The sequence below is a fragment of the Piliocolobus tephrosceles genome, chromosome 16 (genome assembly GCF_002776525.5).
Source record: "Piliocolobus tephrosceles isolate RC106 chromosome 16, ASM277652v3, whole genome shotgun sequence".
Classification (NCBI taxonomy): Eukaryota; Metazoa; Chordata; class Mammalia; order Primates; family Cercopithecidae; genus Piliocolobus; species Piliocolobus tephrosceles.
In genome coordinates, this window is record NC_045449.1 from 47,241,011 (window position 1) to 47,255,640 (window position 14,630).

The 14,630-nt window shown below is 58.1% G+C and overlaps 1 protein-coding gene across 2 annotated transcripts in view; it reads left to right on the plus strand.

Annotated features, from left to right (window-relative positions):
- Positions 1 to 14,630, plus strand: part of ARHGAP23 (Rho GTPase activating protein 23) — an 85,627-nt gene that overhangs the window by 27,794 nt on the left and 43,203 nt on the right. For both annotated transcript variants that reach the window (XM_023204309.2, XM_031934299.1), the window contains exons 2-7: positions 3,812 to 3,973; positions 6,582 to 6,609; positions 8,490 to 8,585; positions 8,762 to 8,840; positions 8,971 to 9,025; positions 11,722 to 12,886. In XM_023204309.2, coding sequence (XP_023060077.1) covers positions 3,812 to 3,973; positions 6,582 to 6,609; positions 8,490 to 8,585; positions 8,762 to 8,840; positions 8,971 to 9,025; positions 11,722 to 12,886 — 1,585 coding nt within the window. The remainder of the gene's footprint in view (positions 1 to 3,811; positions 3,974 to 6,581; positions 6,610 to 8,489; positions 8,586 to 8,761; positions 8,841 to 8,970; positions 9,026 to 11,721; positions 12,887 to 14,630) is intronic.

Below are 14,630 nucleotides of genomic sequence, written 5' to 3' on the forward strand. Positions count from 1 at the left end.
TTGTGGCTTGGAGCTCTGCCAGGGCTTCTGGGATGACAACCCCCAGTCTGGGTCGAGGCCTCCAGAGGGCTCAGCCCTCTCGGTTTCCAGGCAGTGGAAGGATGGAAGGGACCAGAGCGTTTGAAGAGACGCTGGGGCTTCTAAGAATCCCAGAGGGTGTGGGCGGGCAGGGACCCTGAGTCCGAGGCAGGCAGAGGTACCACTGAATGGAGCAGGGCACACGACCCACCCCATCCCTGGTAGGGGACCTGGACACGGCACACGAGGGTTTCCTAGTGGGCCGAGGAGGCTGAGTGGCAGACGGGCCCCTGCAGGTAGTGAGTGCTCTCAGGGCTGACAGGGCTGGGCTGGGGGACTGCGGTGTTTCTGATATCCGAGATGGACCAGGCTGGTAGGGTGTGAGTCACAGTGGGCGCCATGCCCGGCCTGAACACTGCTCCCTGCAATGACCTCTTTATGCTCCCGGGGGGAGGAGCAGGGCTCCTGGGTTCTAGTTCCTGGTGCTGCCAACCCACCACGTGTCCACCTCTGCCTAATTTGTGGCCTAAGGCCGTCTGCCCTGCTGTCACCATCAGCTGATATTTTTGGACGTCTCTTTCTTTCCTGACATGAGGGTGGGAGTGTTTGGAAATAGATCCAGTCCAGGAGAATTTAATCAGCAATGTCCCTGTGTCCCCTGAGCGACTCCCTCTCAGTCCCCTTGTCTCTGTACCTAAGTCAGAGAGGCAGAGAGAGCTCTGTGTGTGAGTTGTGCACCTTTCTAGTTGTTATCAACGGCTTCTCTGTTTTTGCACCTATCACCTCCCCCACCTCAAGATGAGCACAAGACTCAGTTCTGTCCCAGGTCACAGGGGAGGAGAGGAAACGTGCATGTATAATAGCATGAAAGATTGAGGTTAAACCTAAGGAAGAACTTCCCACAGGGGTGATGCCAGCTGTGGCTCTTGTTGGGTGTCCTGATGTCTCCTCTTCAAGCAGGGGTGTGGTAGCTGTGCCTGTGTGGTGGCTGACATTCTCAAGAGCCTAGTTGGGAGAGGTGGGAGGAAGGGGACTGGAAGGAAGGAACAGAGGAAAGGGAGAGGCAGAGATAAGGGAGGGAATGCTGGTAGTGCTTGGTAAGGAGGGGACCTGGAGAGGAAGGCATGCCCCCTGCCCTGGATTACATGCAGGCCCTCCCAGGGAGCATCCCCCCAGGCAGCTGGCAGCTCCAGGCAGGATGTGTGCTGGGGGAGGGGCGGGGGCGTGCGGGGACCTGTCCCAGTCACTTTTCGTCACTGGGGCAGCTGGTGGCTTGAACCTTAATCCAGGACAGTAGCAAAACAATGGGCCCTGCAAACAGCTTCAGTTCTGAGCCTGGGTGGGGGACAGGCAGGGGGCAGCCCACACTGGGGAGGAGCAGGGGCTTCTGGTAGGAGAGGGCAGTTGGTGAGGGGATCCCCAGACCCTCTTCGCTCCCTGATCAGTTCCTTGCCAGGTCAGCAGAGATGGGAAATCCGGGGGATTTCAGACCTCAGCAGAATTCCCAGAGAATTTTCTCCTCTGGGCTCCCCAGGCCCCCATGGGGGTGCAGGGCACCGTGGGAGAGGCTAGGCTAAAGCTACAAGTGGAAGATGCTGGACTACCCCTGATGTCAGAACCCCTGCTGAGGCCTTCTGGACTGGGGGTCTTCCAGCTTTTGCATGGCGCCTGTCTGGTAGGGGGCGCTCATAGCCTCATCTGGGTAGTTTTCCAGACTGTATAGGATTAGAACAGTCTAGAATGGTCTGTCTCCCTTGCCTGGAGCTCCACTCAGCCTCTTGCATACTCCACCTGGCTCTATCCCCTGGGGCTGTATGAAGCAGGCCTATTGCCTATTGTCTGTGTCACATTTTTATTTAATCTTCTGAGATTGGAGGATATAGCCTCTTCCCCAGGCCTGCTTGACAGCAGCCAGGCTCTCCCCTACGCGGAAATCCTTAGCAGAGGGCAGCTGTCTCCCTCCACTGTGTGCGTGGACAGGAGGGTGGATGGTCCATGAATGAACTTGGCATCTGGACGTTTGAGTGGCAGATGTTTTTGAGCTTTCTCCAGCTATGAGAAGGGGACAAAAGGGGATGTTGCTAGTGAAGCGGGAACTCCTCACTCCAGAACTAATGAGTTGAGGGGAGTGAGGAGTGTTGGTGGTGGGGGCTTCTTGCCCTCTGAGGGGCTTGGACTAGGGACAACATAGAGGTTAGGCCATGTGATGTTACGGATTTAAGAGTCCTCTAGGGGGCCTCTTGGCTTTTCAAAGCCAGGCAGCTTCCCTGTGGCTCCCATCTTCCCCATGAGCACCATCCATCTGATACCCTCCTGTCACCCGCCTTCCTCTCTCAGGCACTATCTGTTTAATCTTCTGAGATTGGAGGATCTAGCCTCTTCCCCAGGCCTGCTCGACAGCAGCCAGGCTCTCCCGTATGCGGAAATCCTTAGCAGAGGGCAGCTGTCTCCCTCCACTGTGTGTGTGGACAGGAGGGTGGATGGTCCATGAATGAACTTGGCATCAGGACTTGTTTCTTGCCCCAGAAACAGACCTGTGTGCCCCCTCCAAACTCTTGTCTTCAGACACCCTCTGCCACATCATCTTGGAGAATCCCAAGAATTTTGGGAGGTCTGACAGGGGGCTTAGTGTCTCTGAAACTCCCGGCCTTTTTTTTTTTTTTTTTTAGACGAAGTCTTGCTCTGTCGCCCAGGCTGGAGTGCAGTGGTGCAATCTCAATTCACTGCAACTTCCGCCTCCCGGGTTCAAGCGATTCTCTTGCCTCAACCTCTTGAGTAGCTGGGATTATAGGTGCCAGCCACCATGCCCCATGTTAGTTTTTTACAAACTAAAAATTTTTGTATTTTTAGTAGAGAAAGGGTTTCACCCTGTTGGCCAGGCTGATCTCGATCTCCTGACTTCAGGTGATCCACCCGCCTTGGCCTCCCAAAGTGCTGGGATTACAAGTGTGAGCCACTGGCCCAGCCACCCCCAGCCTTTCTGGTGAACCAGCCAGGCCTCTGGGCTGGGCTCTGGAGCCTCAGGAAGTCCCTTCAGGTGTCTGATGTCCTGTCCACTCCCTCTTGGTTCTTGGTCCCCTCTGTGTTCCTGCTGCTGTTCTTGAAGGATGGGTGTGTACTGGTCTGCTGTGCCTGTGTGTATCTGCATGTCTGTGATGCATGTGCATGCATCTGTATGTGCGTTGTGTGTGCAGGACTTTGATTCTGTGCAACTCTGTGCATATCTGTGTCTACATAAGTGTGCACATGTGTACTTATTTGTGTGTATCTGTGTGTCTGCACATTTGCACATGCTTGTCTGTATGTTTGTGGTATGTTCCATCTGCATGAGTGTATGTGGCTGTGGCTGTGTCTGCATAAGTATGTGTCTGTCTGGGAGTGCATGTATGTGTGCATGTGCTTGTGTGAGATTGTGCATGAGCTAAGACAACGACAGGCACTGGGCAGGAAGGCTATGTATCCAGCGTCCTGCACATAGTAGGTGCTCAGTGAACATTTGCTGAACTCAGCTGAACTGAACTGAATGAACTTGTTTTAGTGAGTTATTTTCCTGAAGGCAAAGACATTATGAGGGGACTGAGTGTAAAGGAAAGAAGGAAAGCTATTGGGCTGATGAAGGTGGGAGAGGAAGGAAGGGATGAGGAGGAGGTCAGGGGAGGGAGGGTGCCTGGCAACCCTAGGGCGAAAGACCCCTTTCGGTGCCCCTCCAGTCCTGTGGGCTGCAGGAGGCGGTGCAAACAGCCAGAAGTGTCAGCAACACGGGCGCTCAGCCTGGCCTCCCTGTCTCCCACAGCTCCCACTGGGCCCAAGAGATGGGTGCTCTCCTAGGCGCCCCTTCCCCTGGCAGGGGCCGAGGACACTGCTGCTGCACAAAAGTCCCCAGGACGGCTTTGGCTTCACTCTGCGCCACTTCATCGTGTACCCGCCCGAGTCGGCCGTGCACTGTAGCCTGAAGGTATGCCTGGCTTGCCACTGCCCTGGCCTGGTCTGAGGAAGCTTTCATGGGGGAGGGAGACTCTTTTGTGCCAGTCCCCTTCATGGTCCTTTGACCCTCTCAGAGAAGGGGTCCTTCCTGGGGTCCGGCCTGACTCCCTTCTGCTGTGGCCTGGGGAGGAGGACTGCAGGGAGGCAGTGCCAGCCTTGGCTGGGTGATTTGCACTGTGTGACCATGGACAAACACTTTAATCACTGTGGCCTGGGTCTTCTCCGGAGACCAGGAGGGGTGGCTGGTGCAGGGCAAGGACCTTGCAGGTGGGCAGCCAGGATGCTTAACTCACACCCCAGATGCTTGTCTCTGGCAGGCAAGCATGTCTGGGAGTTCCTGGGACTCCTGATCTACCAGCTGCTTCTGAGCTGGGCCTGCTTCTCTCCTCTCCGGCGTGAGCTCTCAGGGGCCTAGCACTCCTGTGGAAGCCCTCCCAGCACACCCCTGGTCCCTGCTGGCGACAGCTCAGTGTGCTGGAAAGAGACCCAGGCTGGGACACAGGAGCCCAGAGTTCCAGTCTTGGGACAACTCCTCACTCATTGTGAATTTGGGGCCGCCTCCCCATCTCCGGGCTCCGTTTCTCCTGCTGGAACCTGAGGACATTTATCAACCTGACCCCTCAGAGTCCTTCCTGCCCTAATGTAAACGTTGTGTTCTCCGAGTCCAGGAACCCGGGGTCCTGACCCCAATCCAAGGCTGTGAGCTAGGGGGCGGGCTCCCTGACAGTGAAGCAGAAGTGTGGGAAGGAGACAGAAGGGGCCCCAGGGAGCAACCAGAGCTCCCCACTAGGGCTCTGCTCCCATTCCCACTTCTTTTCCAGCAGGGAGGAGACACTGATTTTGGAGTCAATGAACCCCTCTATCCACTTTCCCTAGGGCTGGGATCTGCCTGCACAGCTAGCTATTGGGGGACTCTCCCTTGGTCCCACCTATCAGAGAACCAAACAGGGGACTTCACTGTCTGTGTTCGTGTGCTCGCATGTCTCTCTGTGTGCACCACGTGCTGGCCATGGACACGCATGTGTGTATCTCTCTATGTGTGCATATAGTGTCTGCAAATACATGTCACGTGTACATGTAACTTGCAGCTCTCACATGCATGCTGGAAGCTCTGGGGCTCCTGCATAACTGTTCTCATTGGCTACAGCTGTGCTTAAGAACATAAGTGGGTGCTGATGGTGTGTGGAGGGAGCACAGACCCCTCCTTCATGCCCAAGGACACCAGCCCCTTAGTTCTCCAGAAACACCAGTACTTCTTTCACTCTTTCCCCAGAATGCCCCTCCTTCTGCCCCCAGCACCTTCTCTCAGGGGACCCTGCTGAAGGGTGACAGCCAGGGACAGGCTGCTTCTCCTTTCCAGAACCTGCCCAGGGCTGGGAGGGGCCTTTGGCCTGGGGGCAGGAGGAGGCTGTGTTCTCCCGTCCTTCATGCTGCAGCCGGGGAGCCTGCAGGGAGCTCAGCCGTCCAAATGCATCCGTCTGCCTCTGCCACCCGCTCACAGTGCTGTCAGTTTGCATGAGCTGGAGTGCACCCTACATGGGAGGACGGGGGCAGAGTGCTTGCTCCCAAGAAGGGCCCAACAGCCTTCTTGTGACCCACCCTGTCCTCACTGGGGTGCCACAGAGGCCTGGGTTCCAGCCCTGGCTCTGCCGCTGAGTCTGAGTGGCCTTGAACACACCTTGCCCGGTGAGCTGTACAATGGATACATGTGTGGAGAGAGTTAGAAGAGATGACGCTGAAGGTCCAGTCCAGCTCTAAAATGCCACATCCAGCTGGCTGAGCCTGTTCCTCTCACCTCCATGCCCTCCTTCCTCGTTCCCCGCCCAAGTCTAGCACCATCACCTACCAGGGTGATCCCAGAGGCCTCCCAGTGGGTCCCCTTGATACCCTGCACCCGGGTGCCAGAATCCTCTCCCCTAACTGGCATTTTTACCTCCACTCTCTCCCACAAAAGAACTTCCATTGGCTCCCTCTTTCTGTTCTGTAAGCCTGAGTGCTTTAGCCTGAGTATTGTCACTTGCGGTTGTTGACTTTCTCCTTTAACTCAGCGATTCAGCCCTTGGTGTGCTGTGAGCGCTTATCCCTGCCAGCCAGCATCTGCATGCCCCGCCTCCCTCGTCCACAATGCCTTCTCCCCGCCACCCTCAGATGCCTTTGAATCCCCTCCCCAGGAGGACTGAAATCAGGCCTCCCCTTGGCGTTCCCTGGAGCCGATAGCTGTAGTTTGCACTTGTCATGCGCTTATCTGTGACTGCCCAGGTCTTCTGTGTGTGTGAGCCTATGTGATGCCTCCCGCATTGGGCTGGGAGCTCCCCCAGGGAAGGGGTCTTGGGTCACTTGCTGGATTGTGGGTTCCCCGATGGTTAGGGTGCTGGGGTGGTGGGGGCGCATGTCACTGGGGAACTTGGCTTGGGATCTGGTGCCCCTTGGACACCCCTCCCGCACCCTCCCCTGCTGGGCTACTTGGAAGGAGATAAGGGGTGGCGGGAACCTGAAGGGGCCCTGCCCACTGGAGCTGAGCCACCCCTGGCTGCTGAGGGCTGGACTGAGGCCAACACCCACCCCTCTGTTCCCTGCAGGAGGAAGAGAATGGAGGCCGTGGAGGAGGTAAGGGAGGACTGGTGGGCGCTGGACCTGCACGGGGACTCATCTTCCAGCTCCCATCTCTCCTTGTCCCCGCCAAGTCTGCCTGTCCTTTTCTGTGTCCCCCTCCCTTGACTCCTGTTCCTGCCTTTGCTCCTGTCTGTGCCCCGGGTCTGGCCCCCTCTGGGTGCCTCTTCCTCACTCTCTCTGTTCTCCCCCTTTCTTTTCTCACATTTGTCTCCCTTGGACATTTCCTTAACAGAAGTTTGCTGAGCTCAGCACACTATGGGCGGCACTCGGGGGAGCAGATGGGTGTCTGCACCTGGCCTCAAGCTGCTCCCAGCCTAGAACAAGACAGGGCTGCGGGGCCTGGGGGCTGGTGGTGGGAATGCTGAGCAAAGGCTGTCCTTGGAGGTGGAGACAGTAGGGTCCTGGTGGAAGTCAGGGGGCCCCAAGGTCTTTCTCTCCTACGATGTGAGCTTGACTCCCCTTGCTGTGGCCCTTGCTCCCCAGAGGCCCCTGGCAGACACCCAGACTCCCAGGGTATTTAAAGGCAGAGCGCCTTCTCTGGCAGCCTTCCTGCTCCACCACTGGGGCTTCTGCTGGGCAGCCATAGGACACTCCTGCATCCCCATCCAGAGGCCGTGGTGGGGGAGGAGCCAGCTGGCCTAGAGCAGGCCCATTTCTCTGTTAGCTTAGAGTTAGCAGCACTTAGGAGCAGAGGAACTTTGTTGGGGTGCAATGCAATTTGTGCCCATCCTAGGGGCCTCGGACCTCTGCTTTGGAGCCCCTGAGCCTGGGGAAAGGAGGAGGTGAGGGATGTGAACATTAGGTGTCTTGCTGGGTCTGCGGGAGTGGGCATCCCTGTGAGGAGGGCGTCTGACCCTGCCACGTGTCTTCAGAACTGTTATGACCTCTTGTATGGCGCCCTTTCCTCTGTTTTGTGACTTGTGTGTGCACCTGTGAATGTGAGAATCTGCCTCCCCCACTGGACAGGGAGCTCTGGAAGGACAAGGGCTGTGCTTGTTTATCCTTTTTTTTTTTTCTTTTTTGAGATGGAGTCTTGCTCTATCAACCAGGCTGGAGTGCAGTGGTGCGATCTGGGATCACTGCAACCTCCACCTCCCGGGTTCAAGCAATTCTTCTGCCTCAACCTCCTGAGTAGCTAGGGTTACAGGTGCCCACCACCGCACCCGGCTAATTTTTGTATTTTTTAGTAGAGACAGGGTTTCACCATGTTGGCCAGGCTGATCTTGAACTCCTGACCTCATGATCTGTCTGTCTCAGTCTCCCAAAATGCTAGGATTACAGGCGTGAGCTTTTTTTTTTTTTTTTTTTTTTGTGAGACAGAGTCTTGCCCTGTTACCCAGGCTGGAGTGCAGTGGTACAATCCCGGCTCACCGCAACCTCTGCCTCCCGGGTTCAAGTGTTTCTCCTGCCTCAGCCTCCTGAGTAGCTGGGATTACAGGCGCGCGTGCTACCACACCCGGCTAATTTTTGTATTTTTAGTAGAGATGGGGTTTCACCATATTGGCCAGGCTGGTCTCGAACTCCTCACCTGAAGTGATCCACTCGCCTTGGCCTCCCAAAGTGCTGGGATTATAGGCGTGAGCCACCGCGCCTGGCCTGTTCATCCTTTTTAGTGTAGTTTTAGCACATAAAGAGGACACAGGAGGTGTTTATGGTGTGTCCCCATAGGTTTTCATTCTCCCAGGTCTGTGTCCTCCTGTCGGGTTCTGTGCCTCCATGGGCCTGCCCAGTGTCCCCGTGGATGTGTGGGCCTGTGCATGTTTGTGACCGGGCGAGTGCGATCATTCGCTGAGTGTGTGTCCCCTGTGTGTGTAGCTGTGCATGGGTGTGACCTTCAGCAGCCACCCCCAGCTAACCTGGCTGATGCCCACCAGGACCCTCCCCCCGGCACCGCCTGGAGCCCATGGACACCATCTTTGTCAAGAATGTGAAGGAAGACGGCCCTGCCCACAGGGCAGGGCTTCGCACAGGTGAGCTGTCCCAGTTACCTGGGCTCTACTTTCTACCTTCTGGCTAGGATTTGATTCTCGGATCCAGGTGTTGGGGAGGCTCCTATCCCCACAGTGTTAGCCATGCCTGGTACAGGGGTTCTCAGATGGGGCCTTTGATGCCCCTTGGTCACCAGTCATGCACTCCTTGTCCCCAGGAGATCGGCTGGTAAAGGTGAATGGGGAAAGCGTCATTGGGAAGACCTACTCTCAGGTCATAGCTCTGATCCAGAATAGGTGAGTGCCGCTGACCCCGTGTCCCATGTTATCTCCCCACCCCTTTGCCCTGGGGGTGCCCTGGAGACCAGAATCCCTTCCTCCTGGACCCTGTTCATTGGCCCAGCCTGACTCTCTCCTGTCTCTGTAGCGATGACACTCTGGAGCTATCTATCATGCCCAAGGATGAGGACATCCTCCAGCTGGTGAGTCTGGCCCCCGCAGCCTGAGAGGAGACCCCTGAGCCCTGGGGCAGCACTGGCTCCCCTGGGAGGCAGAGAAGGAAGTGTTGGGAGGGCGCAGGCCGACGTTGCCCAACTGGGGATGCCACGCCCATCCCTGGGCTGGGGCTGGTTGTTGCTTCATTTGGAGCTGCTCTGTGCTGGGGGAGAGGGAGTCCTGGCCTTGGCAGGCAGGATTCCTGCCAGGGTATCTGGAAGGAGGGTGGCCCAGCAGGCTCCGCCAGCCTGGTATGTTCTTGTCAGCTCCTAGGAGAGATGCCTGTTCCCTGCATCCCCTCCCCGCTTGGCCCTGAGTACGGCACTACGCAGTACCCAAGCAGCACACACAGGTACACAGCCACAGAGCACAGCCCCACAGTCCCACCCTCTGTATAGCACGAAGCACACCACAACACACACACAGCACCAGTCATGTGCCACAACAGAGACAATCACACAAGCACCCACTGCCACCGTTCACCCTCACACAGCGAAGTGCACCACAACACACACCCACAAACATTAAAACATGAAACACTCACCAGCCCCTTGGCTCCCTGCAGTACAAACAGCATAGTACCTCGCGTACTTGGACCTCTCCACAGCTACACACCCACGCCCCACTATCACAACATGTATGCCCGCAAACACCACGGCATCCTCCTGCCCATCTCAGCACATGTGTCCACCCGTGTTACAGGACTCCGAATTTATACATTCGTCACCTCAGCATACCTAGAAGACAGCATCTAGCCTGACACACAGAGAGCGTGGCCCAGACACTGCACGAAGCAGGCCCTGCACTCCCAAGCGGGCCCTTTCACACACACGCCCACACTTACACGCTGCCTCTTTGTGCCCGGAGCCCCAGGTGGTCCTCTCTGTCCAGTGCCCACCTCCCTGGTCTCATGGGTCCCAGCCAGATGGCGGCTTACTTGCCCCTGATGTCACTGTGCCCGGGGAGGCCCTGGGAGCCCCTGTGCTGGTTTCTGCTTTGGACGCGCACTCGTAATCACTGTAATCACAGTGCCATGCCTGGCACGATGCCCCTCTGGAAACCTCCACCCCTGACCTCGATTGTCCCCTTGCTCTTCCTGGGGAGAGGAAGGAAGGAAGGGGGGCTCTGAGATAGACCGCTCACCCCAAGTCTCAAGGCCCTGCTGTACAGCTCCCCCAGGCTGAAGCGAGGCCAGCTATGGGGAGGTGACAGGGCGGGACCCTAGGATGTCCCCCACTCTCTCCAGCTGGCAGGGGCAAGGAGTGGGAAGGGCAGCAGCCTCCAGTTCTTTTGCCTAGGCTGGGGTGGGCTGGCAGCCCCAGATGTCAGCATCTGGGGGCCTCCACTGGTCCCCGCATCTCCGCCAGCCGGAGGGTGGGGCCCAGGCATTCCTGTGGTTGGGAGCCAAGGCTGGAGGCCAATCGGGCCTCGGCAGCTGCTGACGCCACCACCGACGCGGCGAGGCCCCTCCACACCCATCCTCTCCTCCCTCCTCCTCCCGCCAGCCAGCCGAGAGAGAGCGGGGTAGGGGTGAGGGGGAGCCGCAGGGAGGGCAGACGGAGGGGGACCAGAGGCCCTAGCCAGGGCGACACAGTGGTCACTGTGGGAGTTAGAGCTGGGGGCGGGCAGAGGCGGGCTGGGATGCTGCCGCCGCTGTGATGATGCCGGGAGCCTGGGGAGACGGCGGGATGGCAGGAGGGAGAGGTATGTGTGTGCCGGCTCCTGTGCCAGCTGGAGGGGCTGAGTGTGCGGGGGTGTGGTTTAGCTTGTCCTCGTCACATGATGTTTGTGCCTGGGACTGGAGGTGTAGTTATTTGTGTGTGTTTCATTGTGTTTTACTGTGTGTGTGAGTGTGTCTCTGGGTGTGTATCTTCCGGTGTCTCCTCGTAGTGTGATGTGTGTGTGTTGGGTTTCACCTTCCCACCCTTTGGTTCTTTGGCTTGAGTTAGGCTCCTGGGCACCTCAGCAGGGGCCAGGCTGGGCCCAGGCCACAAGGCCGCTGTCCCTGGGAGCTGACTCCTTTTTTGGCTGGGCCTGGGCGCTGGCCCTGTCACTCCTTAGCAATGCAGCGTCAGCCTCAGCTCCCAGTGCCAAATTCCAGGCCCAGGGGTGGCAGAAGGTGGCTCAAGGGCCTTCCTTCAAGCCTGGCAGGAGGTGGGCAAACTCCTCTTCACCCCTGTGGCTCAGGAGCCAGCTCCCCATTCCCGGGGATGGAGAGACAGCTGGGCTCTGCCAGCCTCTGCCCCACCCGGACACACCCCTAGCCGGCTTTCTTCTCTCATCTGCCACCTTGACTGGTCTCTGTGGGGTTTCCCGGCTCCACCCGAGGAGCTCTGGGCATTGGTGGACATAAGGCGCAGGCAGGCGGTGGAGGCCAGGACTGGGGGAGGACCCTAGGAAACAGATGCTGGAATGTTTGTGGCTAAGGCAGTCCTTGTCATAGTCTTAGCGAAATCCCACTTTTGCTGGAGTTTGCCTGTGTCTCAAAGGCTTCTTGCTGCTTCTTTGTTCTCTCCCTGGACATGCCCTTCCACCCCCACCCACTTGTGCCACCCCCTTGTTCCCCCACCGCTTGGTCCTCTCCCTTCATTCCCCTCCTGGGCTCCTTGACCTCCTCGGACTGCCATACCCCTACCCCGTGGGACTTGTCTGGCCCTGCTCATCTGTCTGTGTCTCCGGCCAGGCCTACTCCCAGGATGCCTACCTGAAAGGGAACGAGCCGTATTCTGGAGAGGCCCGCAGCATCCCAGAGCCACCCCCCATCTGCTACCCCCGCAAGACCTACGCCCCTCCGGCCCGGGCCTCCACCAGGGCCACTATGGTGCCTGAGCCCACCTCAGCACTGCCCAGTGACCCCCGGAGTCCTGCTGCCTGGAGTGACCCAGGGCTCTGCGTGCCACCTGCTGCCCGTGCCCACCCAGACAACTCTTCCTTGGGGATGAGCCAGCCCCGCCCCAGCCCTGGTGCCTTCCCCCACCTCGCCTCGGAGCCCCGGACGCCCCGTGCCTTCCCGGAGCCTGGCAGCCGGGTGCCCCCCAGCAGACTGGAGTGCCAGCAGGCCTTGTCACACTGGCTGTCAAACCAGGTACCCCGCAGGGCGGGGGAGAGACGGTGCCCAGCCATGGTCCCCCGGGCCCGCAGCGCCTCCCAGGACCGGCTGGAGGAAGTGGCTGCCCCCCGCCCGTGGCCCTGCTCCACCTCCCAGGATGCCTTGAGCCAGCTGGGCCAGGAGGGCTGGCACCGAGCTCGCTCAGATGACTACTTGAGCCGGGCCACCCGTTCTGCTGAGGCACTGGGGCCGGGGGCACTGGTGTCACCCCGCTTCGAGCGGTGTGGCTGGGCTTCCCAGCGTTCGTCTGCCCGCACCCCCGCCTGCCCAACTCGGGACCTGCCGGGGCGCCAGGCCCCGCCCCCGCCTGGCCTGCAGGGCCTGGATGACCTCGGGTACATCGGCTACCGGAGCTACAGCCCATCATTCCAGCGCCGGACCGGCCTCCTGCACGCACTCTCCTTCCGGGACTCACCCTTTGGGGGGCTGCCTACCTTCAACCTGGCCCAGTCCCCTGCACCGTTCCCACCAGAGGCCTCTGAGCCACCCAGGGTTGTACGGCCGGAACCCAGCACCCGGGCCCTGGAGCCTCCTGTGGAGGATCGCCGCGATGAGGTGGTCCTGAGGCAGAAGCCCCCGACGGGCCGCAAGGTTCAGCTGACCCCCGCAAGACAGATGAACCTTGGATTTGGTGACGAGTCCCCAGAGCCAGAGGCCAGTGGGCGAGGGGAACGCCTGGGCAGGAAGGTGGCCCCGTTGGCCGCCACTGAAGACTCTCTGGCTTCCATCCCCTTTATTGGTGAGTGATGGTACATGTGGGTGTCCTGGGGGACTTGGCTGTTGGCTTTCTGTGTCCTGCTGTACCCCATCTGCCTGTCTATCATGGGCAGAACTCGGCTGGGTGCTGGTGGGATCATCTTGTTTCTCTGTCAGTTCATTCATCTGTTAATCCATCCATCTATCCATCTATTCTTCCATCTTTCCTTCTGTTTTCTGTCATCCTTTCTTCTATCCTACTTCTCATTCATTTATCCTTCCAGCATCTTTCCATACACTCTTTTCTCCCTCTCTCCATCCATCCATCCATCCATCCATCCATCCATCCATCCATCCATCTATCCATCCATCTATCATCTGTTCTTCCTTCCTTCTTTCCTTCCCCTCTCCCTCCTTTGTTCATTCATTTGTTCCATCCATCCATCCATCCATCCATCCGTCTAGTCTTCCTTCTTTATTTTCCTCTCTCTCACCTTCTTTTGTTCATTCATTTGTTCCATCCTTTCTTCCACCCATTCATCCATCTTTCTTTCTTTTGACTCTTGCTTCCAGCCTCCCTTTGTATCTTTCCCTCTTTGTCCCTTCCATCCACCCTCCATCCCTCCATCCACTCACCAGATATTTGTGTCAGCCCCTGTGCGTGGCTCCATGCTCTTCTGGACTGGATGGTCCAGCAGAGGGTGGTGGACAGGCAGGAACAATCCATTGGGATGGGCATGTGGTGGGACAGGGAGCTTGAGGAGAAGGGCTGTGGTGAGAATCTTGGAGAAAGGACATTTGGGCTAAGACATGAAGGATGAGAAAGAGTTCATTAGGGGAAGAATATTCAAGGAGAGGAAATAGAATATGCAAAGACCCTTAAGTGAGAGGCAGGACCCCCCTTCTGGGTTGTAAGGACCCTTTCAGGCCCAAGGGTCTCATCAGTCACTGGGGTTGGCTTTTGAAAGCATGGCCTTGCCTTCGACTGGATGCAGGAGAGGGAGAGGCAAGAGAGTAGAGCGGCTGGGTGATGCCCAGGTTTCTGGCCAGGCTTGGAGGTGGTGCCTCATCCCCGTGTTGGGAGTGAGAGGGGGAGAAAGTTCAGGACTGTTGAATATGAGCTGCCCAGGCGGGAGCAGGAGAGACGGGGCTAGGGAGAAAGAGCAAGATGCAGGGTTATGGAGAGGGATGGCGGGAGATGGGAGGTGAGCTCACCCTACCAGACAGTGAGAGGGTGGAGGCCTGGGGCAAGGGGAAGACACAGCTCTTCCCCAGCCAGCCTTCGGTAGAGCGGAGACACAGCCCCTTCTGTTAGTAAGGAAGGCTCTAGGCTGTGGCCAGGAGAGGCAGTCTCTTCTTCCAGAGCACACTCTGTCTGAGGGGGAGATGTAATCTCTCCCCTTGAGGAGCCCCAACTGATGAGGGAGCCCTTACCTTAGGAAGCTCTCAGTCTGATGGGGAAGACACTGCCCCTGCCCTCAGGAGGCTCTTGGTCTGAGAGGAGATACACAGTTCATTCTCTCTGAGTGCCCTCAGTCTGATGGTGGAGACACTGTTCCTGCCCTCAAGAGGCTCCCAGTCTGATGGGGGAATATTGGCTCTGTCCTCAGGAGCCCGGTCTAAGGAGGGTGGCTTACCCCCACTCCTGAGGGGAAGGATTCCATGGCCACAGTCTGGAGAGTGGGCCAGTCACGCTTGGCAGTGGGCATGTTGCCAGCAGGACCCTTTGAGATGTGTTTGAGCCTGGAGGCGAGTGGCACAGGGGCTGGCAAGGCTGGGGTGGGGCA